The 23,135-nt window shown below is 42.8% G+C and overlaps 1 protein-coding gene across 1 annotated transcript in view; it reads left to right on the top strand.

The window, feature by feature from the left end:
- The window catches only part of LOC149317578 (nudC domain-containing protein 1-like), a 69,931-nt gene that overhangs the window by 29,104 nt on the left and 17,692 nt on the right, over positions 1 to 23,135 (top strand). The window contains exons 7-8 of the mRNA XM_089517844.1: positions 7,923 to 8,067; positions 18,836 to 18,961. Of these exons, the coding sequence (XP_089373970.1) occupies positions 7,923 to 8,067; positions 18,836 to 18,961 (271 nt within the window). The remainder of the gene's footprint in view (positions 1 to 7,922; positions 8,068 to 18,835; positions 18,962 to 23,135) is intronic.

Genomic DNA, 23,135 nt, shown 5'->3' with positions numbered 1-23,135 from the left:
TCGGTCACTCCTCAACCAGCTGTTTGGTTGCTGCTCACTTTGCACTCAGTCACCCTGGGAAAAGCAGCCAACCAGCCAGCCAGCCTTCTTTTTGCTGTAAGGCCAGCACAGGTGAGAAAGAGGTAGATGCCACTGGACAGCTGGTTGCTGAACAAGCAGTAAAGTTAATATCAAGAAATAAGCATTGGGGCAGGGACGTTGCCGGGGGGGTTGGGTTCTTGGGGTCCAGACCCCCCCTTCCATTAGAAAAATGAATGGTGTGTGTTGCTGCGCCGCCGCACCCAAGCCCCATTATAATGGTGGCACTTAGTCTGGACCCCCCCTTCCTAAAATCCTAGCTACGTCCCTGATTGGGGGTATTAGGGTTGTCGCCCAAGAAGAAAGGGACCGGTAGCCCAAAAAAGCTTGGGGACCACTGGTCTAGAACCACTCAGGTAACCTATGGCTGAACAGATGGTGTGACTAAAATTATCCAGCTTCTGCATTCTGACTAACTACTGCTAGAATGTTGGTGGAATTTATCACAGTGAGATTGAATATATCACTTGGAGTATGCATTCTCTTAAAGTGTGATCATCTGAAACATGGAAAATGAATAATACTTTATTGTAATTGTTTTGCTTACAAATCACTTTATCTAAATTCACTTGCTGAAAGTAATAGTATTTTAATGCTGTTCATGTCACCAGTATGTCTCCTTCAGCTGTCAGTGTTCCAGTATAATTTGGCTAGCTTTTGCTTTCAATACAGCCAATTATGCCATTTGTGAGGATTAGCTTTGACAACAAACATGCTTTAACAGTATTTCCCGATATAACCATTCGAAAATAAACGTGTAGTAATGGTTTTTCATGTTTAGGAACTGAAGAAAGTGTCTGGTATTCAATGCCCAGATTTCTAAGTAGGGCTAGGGATGGCCACTGTATGACACACTGCAGACTTTGGGGATGCGAAAACTGGTCCTCCAGATGGGTCTTCTAATTCAGTATAAGTCAGTTTCATGAAATGGATACAGCACTGAAAGTTGTTATGGTTGAAAGCTTATACTAAATTAGGGTTCTTTTCATGTGAACTTTCAAAACAAATCAGTTTATGTGGTTTTTTTCCTGTGGTTGCATGCATTTCATATTTTCCTCAGTCTATTTATCAGGCAAGGAAGCTTATCCACATATGCAGTCACATTTGGACATTCTAACTCTACAGGCATATTAGCAACTGATTTCAACATAATTTCCAAGACTGTTGGGTACTGCCAAGACTGTTAGATAGTAGAGACCACTCTCTGCTTTGGACTTCCTTGCATTTTAACCGCTGGGTGAGATCATTTGGAGCAGGGATAGGCAACCTTTTTGAGCCGGGGGCTGGGTGTCCGGGAAAGCAGCCAAAGGGCTGATAAGGCAGCTAGTTCTCAAACAAACAAACCCCCTCCCAGCACAGCAAAGTCAGTGTAAGCTACACAGTCCTGGAGATTCACAGTAGTTCTAGCAAAAGGGATTACCAAGAGAATTGTCAGACGGTCCGAGGTTCAGGGTAGCAGATAGGCAGGTCGATGAAGCAGTCCAAGGTCAAGGTTTCCAGGTAGTCAAGACAAGAAGCCAAAGGAGCCAGAGACAGAGTCTTTCCTCTAAAAGAGTCAGATATCCACTGGCAAAGAACCACACATGCTCCAGGTGCTTAAGAAGGCAAGGAGCCGGCCTTCAGCTGTGTCTGATTACGAACACGATTCTGATAAAGCCTCCGAGATCTTCGAAGGCCCTCTCTTTCTGCTTGACACTCATTGAAGGTAGGCACACTGCCCAGATCCTCCTCCATGTCCACAGCCTCGGCACCAGGCAAACTTGGCTGTTGAACCTCTGGAGGGGCCATAGACTCTGCTCCAGCAGAACTAGGGCCAGCCTCTGGCTCCTCCATTACAGGTTCAAGCCCCAGGGGCTCTGGCTCCTCCATTACAGGTTCAGGTCCCAGGGGCTCTAGCTCATCCTCTGAGTCCTCCAAGCCATCCTCCAGGCTGGGCATGACACTGGGTTGCTGTCCCTCAGACAACTGGGGGGCCGAAGCCAAAAAATAAATAATTAAATATTTTTTTAAAAAATTAAATATATAAATAAACCAGGACAAATGTAGGACAAAATTTCAAATGGAAGATACTTTTTTAAAAAAATGGAGGACACGCGAAAAAATTTGCTGATATTTAAAAAAAATGTTAGTATAAATGCATGTTTCTGAGGCTTCTATAGACAATTGCCCCCCAAAGGCCCCGGCGGCAATCGGCAGCAGGACCGGGCTGGGGCCGGTTCCAAGGCCTTGCCGGGCCGCATCCGGCCCACGGGCCGCAGGTTGCCTACCCCTGATTTGGAGACATGGGGTGTGGTGTTATCAGTACGCTGATGACACCCAAATATGGTTCTCTATGGCCCAATCTAGACGGACCTATAGTGCACCCTCATCACATGCTAGGGGTTGGCCGAGGGCGCACCACCCATACGTGCCTCACCCCTAGCATGTGACGGACACGACGGACGCTTAGATCTTGCAGACTCGGGGCTGTGGCTTACTCTTCTCATGATATTTCCAAAGTATGACAGTCTCAGTTTAGTCATTTTGGCTTCTGGGCTTCATTTATTCTAGTATCCATTTCTTGTCTTTTTACTCATCCTCGGTATCTGTAGAATTGTTCAGCATCACATTTAAGATCAGTTGATTTTCTTCCTATCAGATTTCCTCAATAGCAATAGCAAGTACATTTCTATACTGCTTATCAGTAAACTAACATTCCTTGAACAGCTTACAATGTGTAAGCCAATTGCCCCTAACAAACTGGGTACTCATTTTACCAACATACAAAAGGAAGAAGGTTGAGTGGACCGTGGAGCCCTGCCTGGGATCAAATTCACAATCTTGTGACTGCAGTACTGGCATTTAACCACTGCACCACCAGGGCTCCCTGGTGTCCTGCTTTCACAATCCAGCTTTCGCAGCCATATGTAGATATTGGAAAAATGATGGTGTTGGACAATCCTAACTTTAGTACTGTTTTTTCCTACCATTTTGATGCCTTCTTTTTCCAAGTTTAGTTCTGCTTAACATATATGTTCAATGTACAGGTTAAATAGATAGGGCAGTGATGGTGAACCTTTTTTAGTTCGTGTGCTGGGGCGGGGCTTCTACCCCCAGGATGGGGGCTGGGTGCCAGGGGCAGAGCTTCTGTCCCCCTTTTCGCTCCCCCCGGCATTTGCCGGCCTCTAAGGGTCCCTTTGGGACTCTTGGAGACCAGCAAATGGGCCTTGGAGGACAGCACCCAGCAGTGGGAGCCATTGGGCTCCGTCCTCTGAGGTTTGCCAGCCTCTGAGAGTCCCTATGGGGCTGTCAGAAGCCGGCAAACAGTCCTTGGAGAACTGTGCCCGTCCTCCGAGGTTTGCCGGCCTCTGAGAGTCCCTTTGGGCTGTCACAGACCGGCAAACAGTCCTCAGAGGAGGGCACTCAGCGGCGGGAACCGTTGGGCTCCGTCCTCCAAGGCTTGCCGGCCTCTGAGAGGCCCTTTGGGGGAACCCATCCCAGGCCCTTCCCTTCGGCCTCCTTTCCCTTCGGCTGAACGGGCTCCAAGGGGCCTGTTTGGCCAAAGGGAAGGAAAGCCGAACGGAAGGGCTTGGGCACCCCTTCCCTTCAGATTCCTTACAGTCCCAGATCTCTCTTTGGAGGGAGGTCTGGGGTTGGAAGGGCTGCGACGGAGCCCAGGACCCGGCACGCCGCCATCCTGGGCTGTTTCACGGCCCTTCCAGCCCCAGACCTCTCTCTTCAGAGGGAGGTCTGGGGCTGGAAGGGCCACGACGGAGCCCAGAACCTGGCACGCCGCCATCCTCGTCTCTTTCATGGCCCTTCCAGCCCCAGACCTCTCTCTTTGGAGGGAAGTCTGGGGCTGGAAGGGCCGCGAGCGAGCCCAGGACGTGGTACGCCGCCGGGAGAAGGCTGGGAGAAGGAGCCATACATGCGTGCCTCTGGCTCCTTCCCTCCAGTGCCATTTTCTGCCTTCCCGCTGTCTCTGAGAGACAGCGGGAGGTCCGAAAATGGTGGGGAGAAGGAGGAACGGGTAGGCATGTGCCTGTTTTTCCTTCCCCTGGTCCCTGTGCCCGGCGAAATGGCCTGGAGTGCCACTTCCAGCACACGTGTCATAGGTTCGCCATCACGGAGATAGGGTGATAATATGCAGCCTTGCCTGACCCCCTTGCCAATTGGAAACCATTCCATTTCTCGGTATTCTGTCCTAATGGTAGCCTATTAGTACAGGACAAGGATAATCAAATATTGACAATCAAGACATTAGGAGAATCAAATATTGTGGCACAACCATTTCTTTATGAGCAACATTAATCAAACATTTTCTAGGGTTGTGGGGCATAGAAAAGGTTGGGAATCACTATTCTGTAAGGATGTTCATTAAGTTATATTTTGGCATGATTGTTGGTTTAGAGTTATTTTTATTTTTATTCTAATTTTTTAAATTGACATTTCATTGTCTTTGCCACAGTCTGCCCCTGGTCATGTATTTGCATCTCTCCTCACTAATAACGCCACCTCATTTCTTCTTAGATTTTAATTTTCTGAGTAAAACACTGTGTATACCTTCAAACAATGCCTTCATCGATTCTAACTTTAGTGCTCAGTTGTATAACTTCACTCTTTAGCATCTTGGCTAGTTCTTTCATAGCAGCCCTTCCCATTCCTACTCTTCTTACTTCTTGATTGCAATCACCATTCTGACCAGTGTTTAATCCTAGATATGGGAACTCTTTAACTATTCCTATTTTCTCATGTAATGATTTCCTCGTGCAGTGTTGTTTACATTGCAGTAATTTACTGGTCTGGCTTGAAAACCTTTATCTGTTTTGCTCACAGAATGAATTCTCTTTCCAGAACAGAGCTTTCTTGTCTTTTCCTTCCCTCTAAAGTTGCTTATGCACAAACTTCCCATTACACCCCACCCCTCTTTCCAGAAGAGTGTGATTTGGGAAGATGCAGGAAGAGTGAAACAGGTGTAAATCAGAGGAAAAATATGTTTAGACACACTCAGGTTTGCAGATTTACTTTCTGCATATGGATCACAGGCTTTCATTTTTTTTCTAAAGTAAAGCATTTTAATTTAACATATAGCTTCACAAAAGATTGCTGATTTGTATTCTATATTCCCAAGAGCCTCCCAGATCAGGTCACACACTGTATTGAAATCTCTCTATTGAGCATACATTATTTAAACAAAATAAAAACAAAAAGTACACACTGTGTAGATTGGGGTGAGGAAACTTGGGGTTTATTGGATTGTTTATTAGAACCCCAAGCCCACCAACCAGAGCCAGGTGAAAAAGGAAAACATTTAATGTGTGTGTATGTGTGTGTGTCACAAAACAGTTTTCTTAGCTGCTGCTGTTAAAACACTTGGAAATCAGAAACTCACCAATTTACTGGAAACTGCCTAGGGGTCTGTCAATAGATCCTGACATTTATTCCTGCCTAGCTCGCATAGATGCTATACTAAAAAAAAAATAACATTCTGATTGTGAAGATTAAAAGGAGAAAAGCTGTGCTCTTGGCATACCAGAGTACAGTCATCCCTCCATATTTGCAGATTTGATATTTGCGTATTTGATTATTCACAGATTTCATTAATATGTTCTCTTTAGGACTGTCTAGGTCCTCCAGTGCAACTCTGTAGTCAACTTTAACTAAAGGTTGCACTGAAATACCATTTGTAGCTACTCCAGTGCCATTCTATGGTCAGTGTATGTTGGACATTGACCACAGTGTTGCACTGGAGGACCTAGAGATTCCTAGAGAGGTGTCCTCTCAGGTAAAAACAGTGTTTTTGTTATTTGCAGTTTTTCCATATTCACAGGGGTCTTGTTCCCCTAACTCTAGCGAATATGGAGGGACAACTGTAAAGCTATTGAATCAGTGGGACTTTGGTGAGTCAACACTAAAGTAAATTACATTGATTCAATGAGTCTAGTTTAGTTGGAACTAACAGTTTGCTATTATACCGATAGTAAACATTTTCACCTTCCCAAGGGGATTCATGTTTTATTACAAGATATTTTTACCACTAAATCTGAAATTCAGATCTGAATTCCAGTTATTGGATGCAAACAGCGAAGGCAGGCTCTTGACTGTATGCTTACTAGATGCATCTGGCTTTACACTATACCAAACAGCATGCTTGACTTGATGGCTTTCTTTCTCTTCTTATTTTCAGTCATTAAATCTAGAGTGCAGCTGCAAAAACTAAGGGACTAGAGATGGTTTGAATAATGGGGAGTCAGAAGGAGGAGTAATGCTGGGTCTAATTTGGCAGCTGAGATGAAGATGGGTAACTAAGTGGGAAGGTGCATATTAGAGGACCTATCTTCCTTGTTTTTAGATTTCTGTTCATGTTACCTGTTAGAAGTTTTCATCTTGTTTTCATAACTGATTTGGAATTGTTCTAGATTACCAACATAGTACCAATCATGCTGCAGCTGTGTTTTGCCCATTCATAGTAATTTTTGTTATCATACCTTTCGGTTTCTCCTTTTGCAGTCCCATGAAAAGTGGGATGTTTGAAAGTTTCTCTTTTCTTCACTGCCAGTATGAGAGTTAACAGATGAAAAGCTAGATGCATTTAAAGTCCTGTGATTATTTTTATAATGGATGTGGGGAAGGGAGCATAAGAAGCTTATCTAAATGATGAATTTACATGTAAAACAGAGTGGCTCTGTAATGATCAGGTTGTCATGAAGTGCCAAGTAAAGTATTTTTCTTTGCCATTAAACAAGTCCCCATCTGATGGTTCCATTGGATCAATGTGTCCTTAAGATTTGGAGTACAGTGAGAGAGGCTTTCTTCCTCAGTGGAAAGAATATGTTTATTAACTGTTCCTAGCCTCTGTTTGAATGCAATCAAGTGGTACTTTTTCCCTCTTTAAATATTAAAACCTGCTCATGGTGTTTGAGATCTGAAACTCCACAGATCTCTTAGGGCCTTGTGGACTGCTGTAAAATCAATCACATTTAGAAGGATCCTTGACACTGTGGGGCAGAGGTCGGAATACCTCTTGTCTGAAGTGACACACAGTCTGTGCAAGTCAGTATAGACAAGGGTTAGCTAGATAAAGAGAGGTTTGTATTTAAAACAGAACAGCTTCCTCTGTTCTTGCTGTTTAATAGTGGTATGAAGGTGGTTAAACAATATTTCCAGTTAGAAAAAGCCTCAGCTGAATGTTATATATCTGTATGATCTTATGAACGAGGGGAAAAATTTCCTGAAGGGGGTCGGAGGAAGCATATACAGGTTGGTCTCGCTTTTCCGAAATCTGAAATATTCCAAAATCACCCAGATGGATAGGTGAGATAGTGACACCTTTGCTTTCTTATGGTGTAGCCAAACTTTGTTTAGAGCACAAAATGATTAAAAACTTTGTGTATAAAATTACCTTCAGGCTATGGTGTATAAGGAGTATATGAAACATAAATGAATTTAATGTTAGACTTGGGACCCATCCCCAAGACTACTCATTATATGTATGCAAATATTCCAAAATCCAAAACACTTCTAATACTAACCATTTTGGACAAGTGAGATTCAGCCCGTATCTTTCTTTTTACATGAAACATGCATGTGTCCCTGCTGGCATATTAGAAATACTATTCCTTGGATTTTTTTATATCTTCCTCAGGAGAAAATACTGCTTAAAGTTATGCTTACAATTTGAATGTTATGAAAGTGTTTATATTTTTAAATAAAAGCCTGCTGACTGATCCTATCAATCTAAATATTTTAAGTTGCCCAAAATGTCTTGGTGAGATTAATCATCTTGATTGACTAAACACTGCAGACCTCAGTAAAAGACCCATGTTTCTGATCTTCCAACTTGTCCATCTTTTATCTCTTCCCAGTTTGGAGATTTCATTGATTAAGATGGAAGAGGGATGCTTATGGCCAGAACTGATCATTGGTGACTCACAAGGGGAATTGATCATAGACCCAACCCAGAGTGCTGCAATAGCTGAGCATCTGATGCATCTTACCTCTGATGAAATGGTAAAATGATAATAAAATAAGACTTTTGATTTTTAAGAGAAAACTGCAGACATGCAAGATAACAGTTCAGTCTTTTGCATGTTTATTACATAAGCATAGTCTGCAGAAATAGCTTATTATGTCACTGTGCATCTTGTTTCCTAGTAATTGTGGAATCTAACATGACTCAGAAATTGACGTGTTATTGATCTTACCTATTGGTATGCATCTTGTAAACATGAATCTGTTCTATGGGATATATCTATCCTACTTTTATATATCAAGCAAAACAGGGTAGAATTTGATGGGATGACCACAAAGAGTGGCTGAAAGCAACTCCTCTGTCCATGATGTATGGTAATGGAAAGATGTAATTGTATCACTGCACTGCTCCTTCCACTTTTTCTTGGTGTATTATGTGGAGTGCAGGTGGGGAATGGGCACACATATTTCTATAACTAGCCCAGGTTAGGTGGGCGGGGGGGGGGGTGTTGCTTTGGTCCACAAGAACACCTTGTCTCTCACCAGGAACCACATCCGACAAACTTCTTTTATCGAGTGTATTTACCTGACCCTGAAGGCTAGGGACAGTCTAGGGATTCTGTTGGTGTACCGGCCACCCCGTGCGCTAACGGACTCCCTTAACGAGCTGACACAGCTGGTCGCAGAGCTGACGTTGGAGACGCCCAGGCTTTTAGTCCTGGGCGACTTCAACATCCCTTTCGTGGCCAACTACATTCCATCCGGTGCGGCTCGGGAATTCATGGATACCATGGTGGCCATGGGCCTGTCCCAGCTGATTACGGGTCCAACGCATTTTGCGGGTAATACACTGGATTTGGTTTTTTGTATGGATGTGGAAAATCCGTGGGCGGAAATAACTAATATTTCCCCCCTGCCATGGACGGATCATTTCCTCGTGGAGGCAAAAATCAAGGCTTCTACCCAGATCCCCCCCGGGGGTGGTGGACCTATTAGGATGGTCCACCCTCGAAGGCTGATGGAACCTGAGAGGTTCCAGGAAGCCTTAGAGGGGCTCATGGTTGGAAATGACGGCAACTCTGTTGATGCCCTGACTGGTATCTGGAATACCGGTCTCTCTAGGGCTATACACAGCATCGCTCCCAAGCGCCCTCTCAGACCTGCTTCCAAGCGAAAGCCCTGGTATACGGAAGATCTCCGGGTGAGGAAGCGGGTCCTGCGACGGCTAGAGCACCGCTGGCGGAAACACCTACGCTTATCCGACAAGGCTCTCCTAGACCGCCTTTTGGAGGACTATGGAGAGGCGATACGAGCAGCTAAGAACTCGTTCTATGGTGCTCGTGTCGCATCCGCGGAGTCGCGTCCAGCAGAGTTGTTCAGGGTAGTCAGGGAGCTAACTCAGCTCCCTCCTGCCCTGAACCAGATCCTTGAACCTTCTAAGGCCTGCTGCGACCAATTTAACAACTTCTTCGCGGATAAAACCTCTCGGATAAGCGAAGGTCTTAACGCCGGCATTAAAGCAGAACCTAGGGTAGAGGCATCCAGAGCCTCCGTGGACTCTTATTAAACTGGATCAGTTTGAGTTGGTAAGTACCGATGATGTGGACAAGATCCTTGGAAGTGTTCGGAAGACAACCTGTTCTCTCGATCCCTGTCCCTCATGGCTAGCGGCTCAGGGGGGACCGGCAGCAACTTTATTGTTACACCGGATTATTAATACATCCTTGAGGGAAGGGCAATTTCCAACTGATTTGAAATTGGCCATCGTAAAACCTTTGTTAAAAAAGCCCTCCCTCAACCCCCTGGTACATAGTAATTATCGGCCAGTCTCGCTGCTGCCGTTTTTGGGGAAGGTGATCGAGAGGGCGGTTGCAATCCAGCTTCGATCGATCTTGGATGAAACGGATTATCTGGACCCATTTCAAACTGGCTTTCGGGCGGGTTACGGGGTTGAAACGGCCACGGTCGCCTTGGTTGATGATCTCCGTCTGGGCATCGACAGGGGAAGCGTGTCCCTGTTGGTGCTCTTGGACATCTCAGCGGCTTTCGATACCATAGACCTTGGTATCCTTCTGGAGCGCCTGGCAGAGGTGGGAATCGGGGGCACTGCGCTCCAGTGGTTCCGGTCCTACCTCTCTGGGAGGTTCCAGATGGTGCAGCTGGGAGATGAATGCTCCGATAAGAGGGCCCTTACAACTGGGGTCCCTCAAGGAGCTATTCTATCTCCCATGCTTTTTAACATTTACATGAAACCGCTGGGAGAGATCATCCGGAGACATGGGGCGCGGGGTTATCAGTACGCTGATGACACCCAAATAATCTTCTCTATGTCTCTGACTGATGCAGTGACCGAGGATGGCGTCTCTCCTCTCGTGGCCTGTCTGAGGTCAGTAATGGGCTGGATGAGGGAAAACCGACTCAGTCTGAATCCAGAGAAAACGGAGGTACTTGTGATAGGTTCCCCTGGTCCAGGAATGGCGGTGGTTCCACCTGTCCTGAACGGGATCACGCTTCCTGTGAAGGACTCCGTGCGCAGTCTGGGAGTGCTTCTTGACTCGTCGCTCCACCTTACAGCTCAGGTGGATGCGACGGTCAGGAGCACCTGTTATCAGCTTCGGCTTATTCGCCAGCTGCGCCCATACCTGGCCCAGAGAGACCTTGAAACGGTAGTACATGCTCTGGTAACCTCTCGATTGGATTTCTGCAACGCGCTCTACATGGGGCAGCCCTTGTACCAAACCCGGAAGCTACAGATGGTACAGAATATGGCAGCCAGACTGGTCACTGGTACCTCCAGGACCAGTCATATTACACCTGTACTTAAAGATCTACATTGGCTGCCCATCCGCTTCCGGGCACAATACAAGGTGTTGGTGATAACCTATAAAGCCCTACATGGCTTGGGCCCAGGATACCTGGAGGACCGCCTCTCCCCATACATTCCGCCCCGCACCCTCAGAACATCTGGGCAGCAACTTTTGAGGGTCCCAGGGGCTAGACTGGCCTCCACAACAAGGAGGTCATATACCATCGTCGCCCCGACCCTCTGGAATACGCTGCCCTTAGAGCTCCGCTCAGCCACCTCCCTGGCCCAGTTCAGGAGGGAGCTAAAAACCTTCCTGTTCAGGTTGGCGTTCCCTGAAATAGATCCCAGCTAGTCTCCCCCTACCCTTCGACAGCGATGGCAGCTGGCTGTTGGGGTTTTAAAGTCGATGATGTGTTCAATGTTTATTTTAATATTGTTATTGATATATGTATTAGTATTTTATTGCATTAGCTGTTGTACACCGCCCTGATCGCTGGAAGGGCAGTATATAAATAAAACATTATTATTATTATTATTATTATTATTATTATTATTATTATGCATTGTAGAGTAGGTTGGGGAAGGCTTACTGTCTTCAGTAGCCTCTATGTGTTTGTCATCATATCTAATTCTGCCCACAGAAGATAATTCACTTTTGCTTAGTCTGAGCTGGTGAGGAGATGAGTGTCTTTTGATTACAGTGCTAAATTACAAGAAGTTTGTGCTGATTACTTTCTTCTAAGAGTTGTAGGGACAGCAGTTGAAGCTGTAGTGACTGAGCACAACACGGCTCTGCAGTAGTTTTGATGTTGTTTCCTTCTTCAGTGATTGCTTTATTGCTTGAAAGGCAATTTAGGTTTTGTGTTTCCAGGGCTTCAAGCAATGCTGATAGTGCTGTGAGAGCCTCTCTCATGGCATCTCTGAAAGGCCAGCAAATCTATTGTGGCATTTAGCTGTTGTGGCCCAGACGTCTTTTTCATTGCTTCAGGAGATGAAAAGATAACTTAGCTCCAACATTTAACAGATAGAGATAGGAGCATTTTCTTTTAAGAAAATGCAACCTTTATGCAAAAATAAAAATAAAAAAATAAAAAAAAAATTCAATAGCTGTATCATGCTTCCCTTCTCTCTTCTTCATTCTGGAAGCGTCCGGAGTAGAAGAGATAAACTAAAAAGACCTAGGTATGAAATTAATGGTACAAAAGCTTTTTCTTAGTGTTAGTTAGTTTAGAAATTTTTCATTGAAGTAGCCATATGAATATGTTGCCACAAAACCAACAACAATAACTCTATCAGTACCTGAAAGTCTAACCAAGTTTATTTGGCATAAGCTTTTATAGATGCAACCTAGTTCATCAGAAAGGTTTTCCAGATTAAAAGCAACCAAGAGTTTTAGTAAATGTATCATGATTTTCTTTATACCCTGCCTATCCCCCAGAATGTGAGTCAAATGGCTTATAAATTAAAATAAATACCATATAGGCCCAAAGCACACTGCTTTAACTGCCCTGGCTCAGTGCTAAGGAATCCTGGGAATTGTAGTTTATTGTGGCACCAGAGCTCACTGACAGAGGAAGCTAAATGTCTCACAAAACTACAATAACCAGAATTTCCTAGCATTGAGCTAGGGCAGTTAAAGCAGTCTCAAACTGGATTATTTCTGCAGTGAGTTTTGGACCATAGTTAAAGATTTCAGCATTAAAACAGAATTAAATCACAGTCAGTCCTCTTTATCTATGGATACTTTATCCACAGATTCAACTATCTACAGGTTGAACTCTATCTGTCTGTCTGTCTGTCTACACACAAAGAGCAAATCTTGATTTTGCCATTTTATATAAGGGTAGGGTTGCCATAAGTCAGGACCTCCAAACCAGGACAAATGTAGGACAACATTTTCAAATGTAGGACACATTTTAAAGAAATGGAGGACACACGGGGGAAAAAATGATGATTTTTAAAATGTTAATATAAATGCATGTTTCTTAGGCATGATCAAAATGGAGGACAGTTTGAAATTTGACAGAAGAGGACATGTCCTGGAAAAGGAGGAGGACGTCTGGTCACCTTGTCTCTGGTCCAAAATACACTGCAGAAATAAAACATAGCTGGACTGAAATGCCCAGAATTCCTCACTAAAGCTGCATCCACACTGAGGAAATAATCCAGTTCAAGAGTGACTTAATTGTCCTGGGTTAGTGCTGGGGAATGCTGGGAATTGTAGTACACTGTGGCCCCAGAGCTATCTCTGACAGGTAGTCACATAACCCTCCAAACGTAGTTGAACTGCAGTGCCTAGAATTCCTGCCCAGGTGCATCCACACTGAGGAAATAGTCCAGTTTGAGACTGCTCACTGCTGGGGAATCCTGGGAATTGTAGTCTATTGTGGCCTCAGAGCCATCTCTGACAGAGAAATCTCAATGTCTCCCAAACACTAGCATTCCCAGGATTCCCTACCATTGAGTTAAAGCAGTCTCAAAGTGGGTTATTACTCCTGCAGAGTGTGAGAGAGATATAAAGGATAGGGACTGGATTCATTCATTAACTCACAAAAGGAGGATATCTGTGTCCAAAACACACTGCTTTGACTGCCAGGGCTCAGTGCTATGGAATCCTGGGAATTGTAGTCTATTGTGGCCTCAGAGCCATCTCTGACAGAGAAATCTCAATGTCTCCCAAACACTAGCATTCCCAGGATTCCCTACCATTGAGTTAAAACAGTCTCAAGTGGGTTATTACTCCTGCAGTGTGTGAGAGAGATAGAAAGGCTAGGGACTGGATTCATTCATTAACTCACAAAAGGAGGATATCTGTGTCCAAAACACACTGCTTTGACTGCCAGGGCTCAGTGCTATGGAATCCTGGGAATTGTAGTTTATTGTGGCACCAGAGCTCTCTGACAGAGAAGGCCAAATGCCTCACAGACACCAGAATTCCTGAGCATTGAGCCCTGGCAGTCATAGTTAGAAAAAATACACAGGGGCAAAATAAATATTGAAAATGGCCACACACCTCTTCCTCCTCCTCCTCATCATCATCATCCTCGCCTCGGTGCCAAAGGAAATGGCCCTCTCCCCTCTGCTGCCTTGCTGGGACCGGTCCCCGTGGGGACCAGAGGAGGAGCTCCTCTTCCTGAGTCTGGCAACCTCCTGTTGCCAACAAGCCTCGAAGATAATTCCCCAAACGTTTGGCCAAAACTCCCCAAATCCCCCCGTATCTCACCAAATATTCAGTCAAACTCCTATAATGTTAATATGGCAATAAAATGTAGCCCTAATTGAATAAAAATAATTGGAACTTATTTCAACTCTCAAAATTACCATTAAAACCAAACATCCAAAATCACACCAAAGGCTCTGAAAAGTACCCATTTTGGTGTGAAAGTCACCAGATTGGCAAAGGCCGGGAGTCAAGGAGGAAACTGTGCAGGGACGCCCTCTAGTGGTGAAAAACCGGAATGTCCCGCCAGCAGGAGGGTTATGGCAACCCTATATAAGGAGCACCATTTTACTATGCTTTTGTATTTAAAGGGGCTTGAGCATCCATGCATTTTGGTATCCAAGGATCCTCCTGGAACCAAATGCCAGTGGATACCAGGAGCCCACTATATCAACAATATTACAAGGAATTTATTATATCTATGAAATCTGTTACTGACCTTAAATATCTTTACACTGTTAAAAATAATTATTGAACCATAGCAATGTAGTGATGCCAAAAATGGCTGATCATGTAAATTAAAAGTAAAGGACAGAATTGTTTCTTGCTGTGTGTGTGTGTGTGTGTGTATTTCAGCCAAAGCCATGCCCTCCTTGTGTCTTATCCAGTATAGTAAAGAAAGAAGGAAAATATTATATTGTCTTTCCTGAGCTTGTCTTCTAAATTCTTCCTTCAGCTTTAACTTTAGTCTTTCAGTCTGAGTTAATCTCCTTTGGCCAAGTATCTTTTCCTTTTACAAGAAATTGTTTTCCATTTTGGAGCAGTTGAGAGTAATTCAGAAAGCTACACTCTTTTAGTAAATATCAGGTGCTGGGTAAGTGCATTCTCTCCCCCCCCCCCTAGCACTTTTGTATAAAACAATGTAGGTGAAAATTCTTGTCTTACTTATAATAGGCCAGCCAACATTGAGGGTAATGAAGTTGATTTAACCCAGTGCTGAGGCAGTTTGCAAAGTTTGGGGCCAAATTTTACACTCTGCCCTTCCATTTTGTGCCACTGAAATTTGGCAGCGTGACATTGGAAATCAATTCCCAGTTTGCTGGAAGCTTATTTATTTTTGCCAAAATGAGGTGCTCAGAGTAGATGCCTTGTCTTAGAGTATAATCATACTATCCTTGAAAAAAAGATACCTTTTTCCTCAACATCTTGTTCAAATGAGGAAGAAAAGCATGGCTTCTTTTACTAACGTGGTGGTATGCCATCAGATTTGGAAGTGACAGAATTTCATGAAAATGGCCAGGGAACTGTATGTGGATCTCATATCACCCATCCCTGATTTAAATCTTAAAGTTTCCTGGAGCCCTAGGTACTCAGAGAAGTTTGCATGATAAAGACAGAGGAATAATTCAGTAAAATGAAAATCAGAAAATGAGTTGCATGTGTAATGCAGACACTTCCACTGGTGCAGTTGTACACAGGGTGACAGAGTTCATGACTGCACTCTCAGACATGGCTGTGAAGGTTATATTTGATGACTGGCATCCACCCACACAATCTTTTTCAACCCAGGTACAATGGATCTGTCATAGTTGCCTGCTTTAAAATTACCGAGACAAGTATAAAATGATACTGTAACTGCCTATTACTATATAACCTTTGAATATTCAGATAAGGTAAGCATGGTAAGTGGTAAACAATCCAAACAGTGTTGATTTTTATTCACATTCCTATTCTGTTCATAAGCAAAATTAGAATATTATCCTTTTTAATGTCAGTGTGAAGAGTCTTACTGAAGCGTTTAAATGTCAGCTACACTTAATGCGAATCATTATACACATACAGAGTGAAAAATGTAACCATTCATTTAACAGCTGATTGATATGTTCATGTGCTGTTGTTAATAAATTGCTCATTGCTCTAGCACAGTATTGTATCTTTTCCCAAACTGCTATATCATGGTGAAGGGTCTGGAAACCATGCCCTATGAGGAAAGACTCAGGGAACTGGGGGTGTTTAGCCTGGAGAAGAGAAGGTTAAGAGGTGACATGATAGCCCTGTTTGAAGGGATGTCATATTGAGGAGGGAGCCAGCTTGTTTTCTGCTGCTGCAGAGACTAGGACCCGGAACAATGGATGCAAGCTACAGGAAAAGAGATTCCACCTCAACATTAGGAGGAACTTCCTGACAGTAAGGGCTGTTTGACAGTGGAACACTTTTCCTCAAAGTGTAGTGAAGTTTCCTTCCTTAGAGGTCTTTAAACAGAGGCTGGATGGCCATCTGTCAGGGATGCTTTGATTGTGATTTCCTGCATGGCAGAGGGTTGGACTGGATGGCCCTTGTGGTCTCTTCCAACTCTATGATTCTATGATTCTTCTGTAAACCCATGGATGTGTCCTCCCTGTTCTACACATGGTAGGTTGAATCTGAGTTAATATTTTGGACATTGCAGATAATTTTATGAATTGTATTCCATAAACATCTGGAGGACCATGGATTGTCCATTCATAATGTATACCATTATGTAAACTTGGGTTTCATACCATTTAATTGTCCCAGCTTCTGCCAAAGAATCTATTGGATTGTAATTTGAGATGCAGGATATTCTACATTAGAAATCCATTATTCATGTTGAACAGGAACGCCTTGAAGAGAAAAAAGGACTCTTTAGCTACTTTACCTTTTTTTCCAGCTATGACATCAAAACATTAATGCAGCACTAGCAGTGAAAGCAAGTGATAAGTTTGATCATTGCAGTTAATTAGCTGGGGCAAACTGCAGAATGTGTTTTGGAACCTTAACAAGCAGTTGTCTACATCACTTTTCTATCTAACATCCTTTTTTTAAATCTCCAGTTTTGATTTTTTATTTGAGTACTCTGTTTTGACAACATAACATTCGAAGGTGGCTGGTTGTATTGCAACAGAACACCTTTGTTGCTTGCAAGCAGGCAAAATGCAGCTCTGCAGGTGCTGCTGAATTTCAGCTTCTAGCATCCTCACCATTGGCTTTGCTGACTAGGAGTTGCAGTTCAGCAACATCTGGAGGGCAGCATTTCCCCCACTCTAGCACCTTGGTAGTACAGTGGACCCTTGTTATACACTGGGGTTTGGTTCCAAGATCCCCTGTGTATAACAAAATCCGTGTATGCTCAAGTCCCATTAAATAGATTGGCATAGCAAAATGGTGTCCCTTATAAAAATGGAAAATCAAGGTAAATTTATACTTTTTTATGAACATTTTCAAACCGTGGATGCTTGAATCTGTGTATAAAAAATCCGTGTATAAGAAGGGCTGATTGTATAATCTGTGGGCAGCCATGGGCCACGGTAAGATGCTGCATCACGTCTGCTTTTATAACCATGTTTTTCAGTCTTCTGCACTTTTATGTGCCAAAATCCCTGTCTGTTTTGCACCAACTGCTTGCTTACTGTTTTGTCTTGAGAATCTAAACTGTCTAGTCTTAATGGAGGTGGGTATGCCTTTGTATCCTGCAGCAGCATTGTGGTTTGAGTCCTAGAAAACTGGTCCCTAGAAACTGTAGATATAGCCTACTGTTGTAACTCTTGAATTCAGAATTTCACGGGGAGCAATATTTTCTCTGTGCTCCCATTCTGTATAATAGAAGACGTGTGTTTGGAGTTTGTTCTCCAGCTGTGAGTTTTCCTTCAAACTTGGAAGTATCTATAAAACTGAAATTTGCAGAGCTAAGATGACATAATTGCCTTCCCAAAATCATGACTGAAAGCCAGGAGTGGGAAACATAGGCCTGTTACAGACTGCCAAAATAAAGCTGCTTCGGGTCTCTTTGGAGGTATGCTGTTTAAATGATGCATGCATCCTAAGAATCCGGAAGCTGCACCAATGCTGCACTCCAGTGCTTAGGAATGGAGTGTGGCTTTGGCGCGACCTCCGGACTCTTAGGACCCATGCATCATTTAAACAGCATACTTCCAAAGAGACCCGAAGCAGCTTTATTTTGTCAGTCTGTAACAGGCCATAATCAAACATGTGTTACTACAGTACATTTCCCATTCAGGCCCCACCCCACCTTTCCTCTGCTGCAGCTCCCCAATATCATGTTCATTTCCTGGCCAAGAGATATGGTGTGGGAGAGAAAAGTGCCAGCTATTTTCCTATAGCTGAACACACAGCAATTGACATCATCACCAAGGACCTCCAGAACAATCCAAGGCAGTCTCAGCTCATTGTCTGCTCCCAGGGTCAGGGGTTTCCCAGCAGACAATGAGCACTAATCAAGCAGACACTAATCCTCTTTTGCAGACCCTCCCACCCTGAGGCCTGCCATTAGCAACAGAGCAATACACATGCAAAGCACTGCTGCCTTCCCAGGTTCACACAATATATATATATATATATATGTGTGTGTGTGTGTGTGTGTGTGTGTGTGTACACACACACACACACACACACACACACACACAACTCCTTTCCAGGCAAGCATTCTCTGAAGATGCCAGCCACAGATGCTGGCGAAACGTCACGAATAAACTCTTCTAGAACATGGCCACATAGCTCGAAAAACCCACAAAAAACAAAAGAAGCAATTGTCTTTCGATCTTCAGCCTGAAATGACATACCCTTAGGAAGGGTTGCTGTGTATTTTCTTTGCTCATTTTGAATCAATCCTCTTTCAAAAGTGATTATAAAAGAACTTGTTTGACCTACATTTGAAATATTTAATTAAGATCATACCATATAATAATAAGTGTATATGTTATCATAATGGCTTTACTGTGTAGTTCTTCTGTTTTTCAGCAGTGTTACCTTCATGCAGGTTTGGAGTGCCTCAAAATCTAAAGAGCATAAATTTCTCATTTCAGAATCCAGACCCTAACAAAGAAAATCCTCCATGTAATGCCCAGGAGCTGGAAGAATGTGACATTTTCCTTGAGGACAGCACAAGTTTGTGTAGATTTGATGGTAATACATTGAATGTCACTCATGTGGTAAGTATAAAATAACATTCTTAAACTTCTTAATAACTTTGGTCTCTCTTGTGCCACTAATATATTGTATTCACTTGGCAGTCCATGGCCAGGGAATGAATGCAGTGAAATACAGCACTGCTCCTCTGGACATACCTTTGACTAGAGTGGGCTGGGCAAAGGTGTCAAGGAAATGCAACTTGGGACATGCAGTTATAGAAATAAAATATGTATGTGAGAGTCAGAATGACTAAGCATGAACAATTAAGAAATCACACAGGTGTAAAGGATGATATAATTTAGAAGTCTTGGGAGCCAAGGACAAAATTAAGGAATGTACATTGGTAACACCTGAGACTTGTTACATGTACAAGGTGATCAGATGATGTTCATGGGTTGGACTTGAGTATGGGATGAACAAAAGTCAACCAATCATTGTGAATGTACACACCCACTGGGTGATAATTGTCTAGTGGGTGGTAACAAACATTTGCTATAATAATTGCCAGTTTTGCTAATGTAACTTGTGGGTAGTTGAGGAGTATTGGTAGAGTGTAGAGATATTGTGAATTGTTGGGCATATAGAGATAGTAACTGTATATAGTAGAATAAAGTAGATCTTTTATCTAAGACTACTGAGTTGTGTTGGTGTCTTGAGTGAAGATACAAGAACCAGCAGAATCCTGATGGTGTTTGGAGACATCTGAAGAAGAAGAGTGAGAAGGCTTGGAGAAGATTGTCAGGGTCTTCAGCCTATTCTCAGAAAACTCTGCTGCTTTGGGAGAAAGCAATAACCACTGACCAAAGCTGGTCAGCTCAGCTTCATTAACAAGGTGGTGAGTTACAGCCTGAGGTGAAGAGCAACAACTCCCATCATCCCTGACAAAAGGTTCTGCCTGTTAAGACTGGATTACTTTCCAGTTCACATCTTAAAAGTGAAATTACATAAGAATCATGCCACTCCCTCTGGCTGCATAGGAGTCCCTTTTTATATGCAGAGAGAGCCATGGACTGATTTTCTGATGCCTCTCTGTTTGTGAAGAAAGGGCTTGGCCCTTCCTCTATACAGAGAAAATCATGAACTGAACACTCCAAGCCTTTTTGTGCAGCAAATTTGGCTTTTTTTCTCCATTAAGGGTCAAATATAATATATATCTAGTATGTATTTAGAAGAGATGCTCCCTCAAGTGTGAAAGAACAGTTTATCGTAATGTGTTTATCATCACCTATATATCTTGTATTAGCATGCATTTGTAATTGATCATTGGAGGATGAACATAGGCTTAATTTGGAAATGAATGCTGAGGCAAGAGGGAATATCAATTGATCAGAGGAAGTATACATTCTCTTTAATATCTTGTTTCACCTGCAGAGAAAGGTGTAAAGCAATTGTTCTCTTTGCATAGAGGACCAGTTCTTAGCAAAAAAAGAGAAAAAAGAATAAGACTACCATTTCTAGCACTAGAAGTGGAAATGCTTCTTTTATTTTAGTTGATTGATCAGAAGTAAGAATGGAGATTCTACACCCAGTGATAGAGATTTTCTCTAATTGGTGGGCCCTATGAAAACAGTGGTTTTCTTATAGGCTGGGCTAGAAAATATGGTTTTGCTGTGACTCTAGCCCTTTCTGGAGGGACAAGATTAGGTGGTACTGGGGTATTATTGTTCTATCTCATATCCAGAGATCTTTGGAATTTTGCAGGTTTCATTTTATCCCCCATGCCTTTAGCGTCTACATAAAATCACTGGCAAAGCCATCTGAATGACATTTTGTTCAACCTCTTATCCTCATCTAGAAGTTCAAATGAAAACATTGGAGACAATTTGGGGAGGAATAAAAACAAATAATATGAAACTTAATCTATATAAGTGGTGGTAGTGTGGGTTAACAGCTCATCTGGGAGGATTCTTGCCACCAAATTTTGATAGGATTATGCTCTTCACAGAAGATCATGTTCCCAGCTTGAAGATCCTCATGGGTTCTGCTCTTTCATTAGAGTTGCAGAGGGCATTGGTGAGCAGAAGTGTATTTTATCAATTTGCATGGATTACCAGCCTGTAACTGGAGAATGTGTACCTTCCTTGCCAGACGCCCCACAACCCTAGGACGTCACCAGGACATCACAGCTGTGCGGCGCCGTATACATGGCACGCACAGCTGTGACATCAGATGGGCGCATGTGGCAGCGATGTGCTCGTGCCGCTGCAGGCAGTTTGTGGCGGCACTAAAAGGAGCCGCTTTTTAGCTGTCTTTTTGTTTTCACGTAGCTGCACTGCGCAATTTGGTTGCTGCAGCGCTGTTATGCAGAAAAGAGAGGTGGCCACTGGCCGCATCTTTCTGGCGGTCTGTACCCCGCCTATGTAAAAGAAAAAGAAACAGGGCCATGTAGTCCATGAACAAAATCAGTCACCATGATTGAGGAATACCTTTACTTGACCATTAAAATATCATTAAAAAGGCCATTTTCAAAGTCCTTCCGGGTTATCTGTGACTCTGAGAATGGGAGAAACAACAAGAGTCCCAAAATCCTGATGTTGAAGCTGTAGGGTTTATTGTTAGACTAAAATTCAATGATAGAGTTTAGAAATTTGAAGAATAGCTTAAAGTGTGCTGGTTTCAGGATTCACCTGAGCACAGAAATTAGGTCTTTCAAGTTGTGGCCTCATATTTTATGGAACTCCCTCTCTAGACAGAATATGGTTCTTTATCTATTGGATCTTATGAACAATACACTTTTTAAAGGGATTTCTGTTTCACAGTGTTTTAAATAACCACATTAATGTGGTGTGCTTAAACAGATGATATTTTAGTGTCTTTCTTAATGTCATATTTTTAGCTGCATTTGTTGATACAAGTAATGTTGATACTGTTTTGAACTGCTACTGTGGCAGTATTTTTGTGGTGTCTTATTGTTATGGTTTTGTGCTACATTGTGATTAATTTTATGGTTTTAGTTTGTCATGAGCTACCTTTGAACTGTTGCCCTAAAAGGCAGCATAGAAAAGTTGAAATTGATAGCATATAAATAGACTGTATGGCTCTGTAAATGAAATGCTATGTGTGTCGAGCTCCTACAGGCTTTTGGCTCTGGACAAAGAGAAATGGCACGATACTACTACTTCAAACACTCCTTGTCATATTTTTGAGCTCATTGTCAAACAGTAGGGAGAAAGCAGGTGTTCCCTTCATTTGTCAGCATGTATTGATTGGCAATTCCTGGAGTTGGTGAGATGGTTTTTGATTTTTATGGACTGTTACCTTTTTGGAGCTGTTCGTCTAAGGTTTGGCCCATAGAGGATTGTACTTTCCCATTAATATTTTATCTGCCTACAGCAGTCCCAAGACATGAACATAATCAGCCAAGCCATCTGTTTTTAATTCAGTTTAGCTACACTTCAGGACACTTCACTCCTTTTTTTCCTTGATTGAAAGTGGCTCATTTTCAGCCCGGGCTAGCATTGCACCTTAACACCCTCCTAATTTAGAGGCATGCTGCATTTCCACAATTAATCAAAGCCCCTTGTGCTCTATTATGTCCATAGTTTTCTGAATAAGATACACCTGCTATCCAAAAGTAGACTTCTTCTTTTCCACACCAACATCATTTTTACAAGACTTTAGTCAATGTCTTTTTTTTCTCTTTTTGTTTTGTTAAGTAGTTGTATGTGAGAATAACACCTCTTCTTGTTTGCATCTAAGCCAAAAAGGTTGTTGCCATCATTACTGGGGGGAAAACCTTATGTAGAAAAATCATTAACTGCAACAGAAACAGAGAGGCGCTGACATGGATAACAACCAGTGCATTTTCATAAGAGAAGTGAGCTCATCTTTTAGCACAAGATCAAATAATTGCCATTTAGCAACCAAGGAAGACCTGTTTGCTAATTTTTCAGAGAACACAAATAGGCTCTTTCCAAGCAAGTTGCTTAAAGTGACTGATTCTAATGGCATTTGCTTCTCTTAAATTGTGTAGGCAAAACAAGGGTTCATAGAATGCAACCTTACCTTTTCCCAGGTAAGCACTGTTAAGTTCAGTGAGATGTACCAGTCAATCACTCAATCTTTATTTATGATCAGTAGACCTGTCAAGGCATACAGTAACTTAGATCACATAAATGGAAGGTTGTGTAATATATAAATTAATATATAATAGAGAGATTAGGTTAAAATACATTAAAATACCATAGGTTAAGA

Source organism: Sceloporus occidentalis, unplaced genomic scaffold (assembly GCF_023333645.1).
Source record: "Sceloporus occidentalis isolate IW3139 unplaced genomic scaffold, rSceOcc1.0.p SCAF_3, whole genome shotgun sequence".
NCBI classification, from domain to species: Eukaryota; Metazoa; Chordata; class Lepidosauria; order Squamata; family Phrynosomatidae; genus Sceloporus; species Sceloporus occidentalis.
The sequence above is the reverse complement of the archived record's forward strand: the minus strand, read 5'-3'. Positions and strand labels throughout refer to the sequence as shown.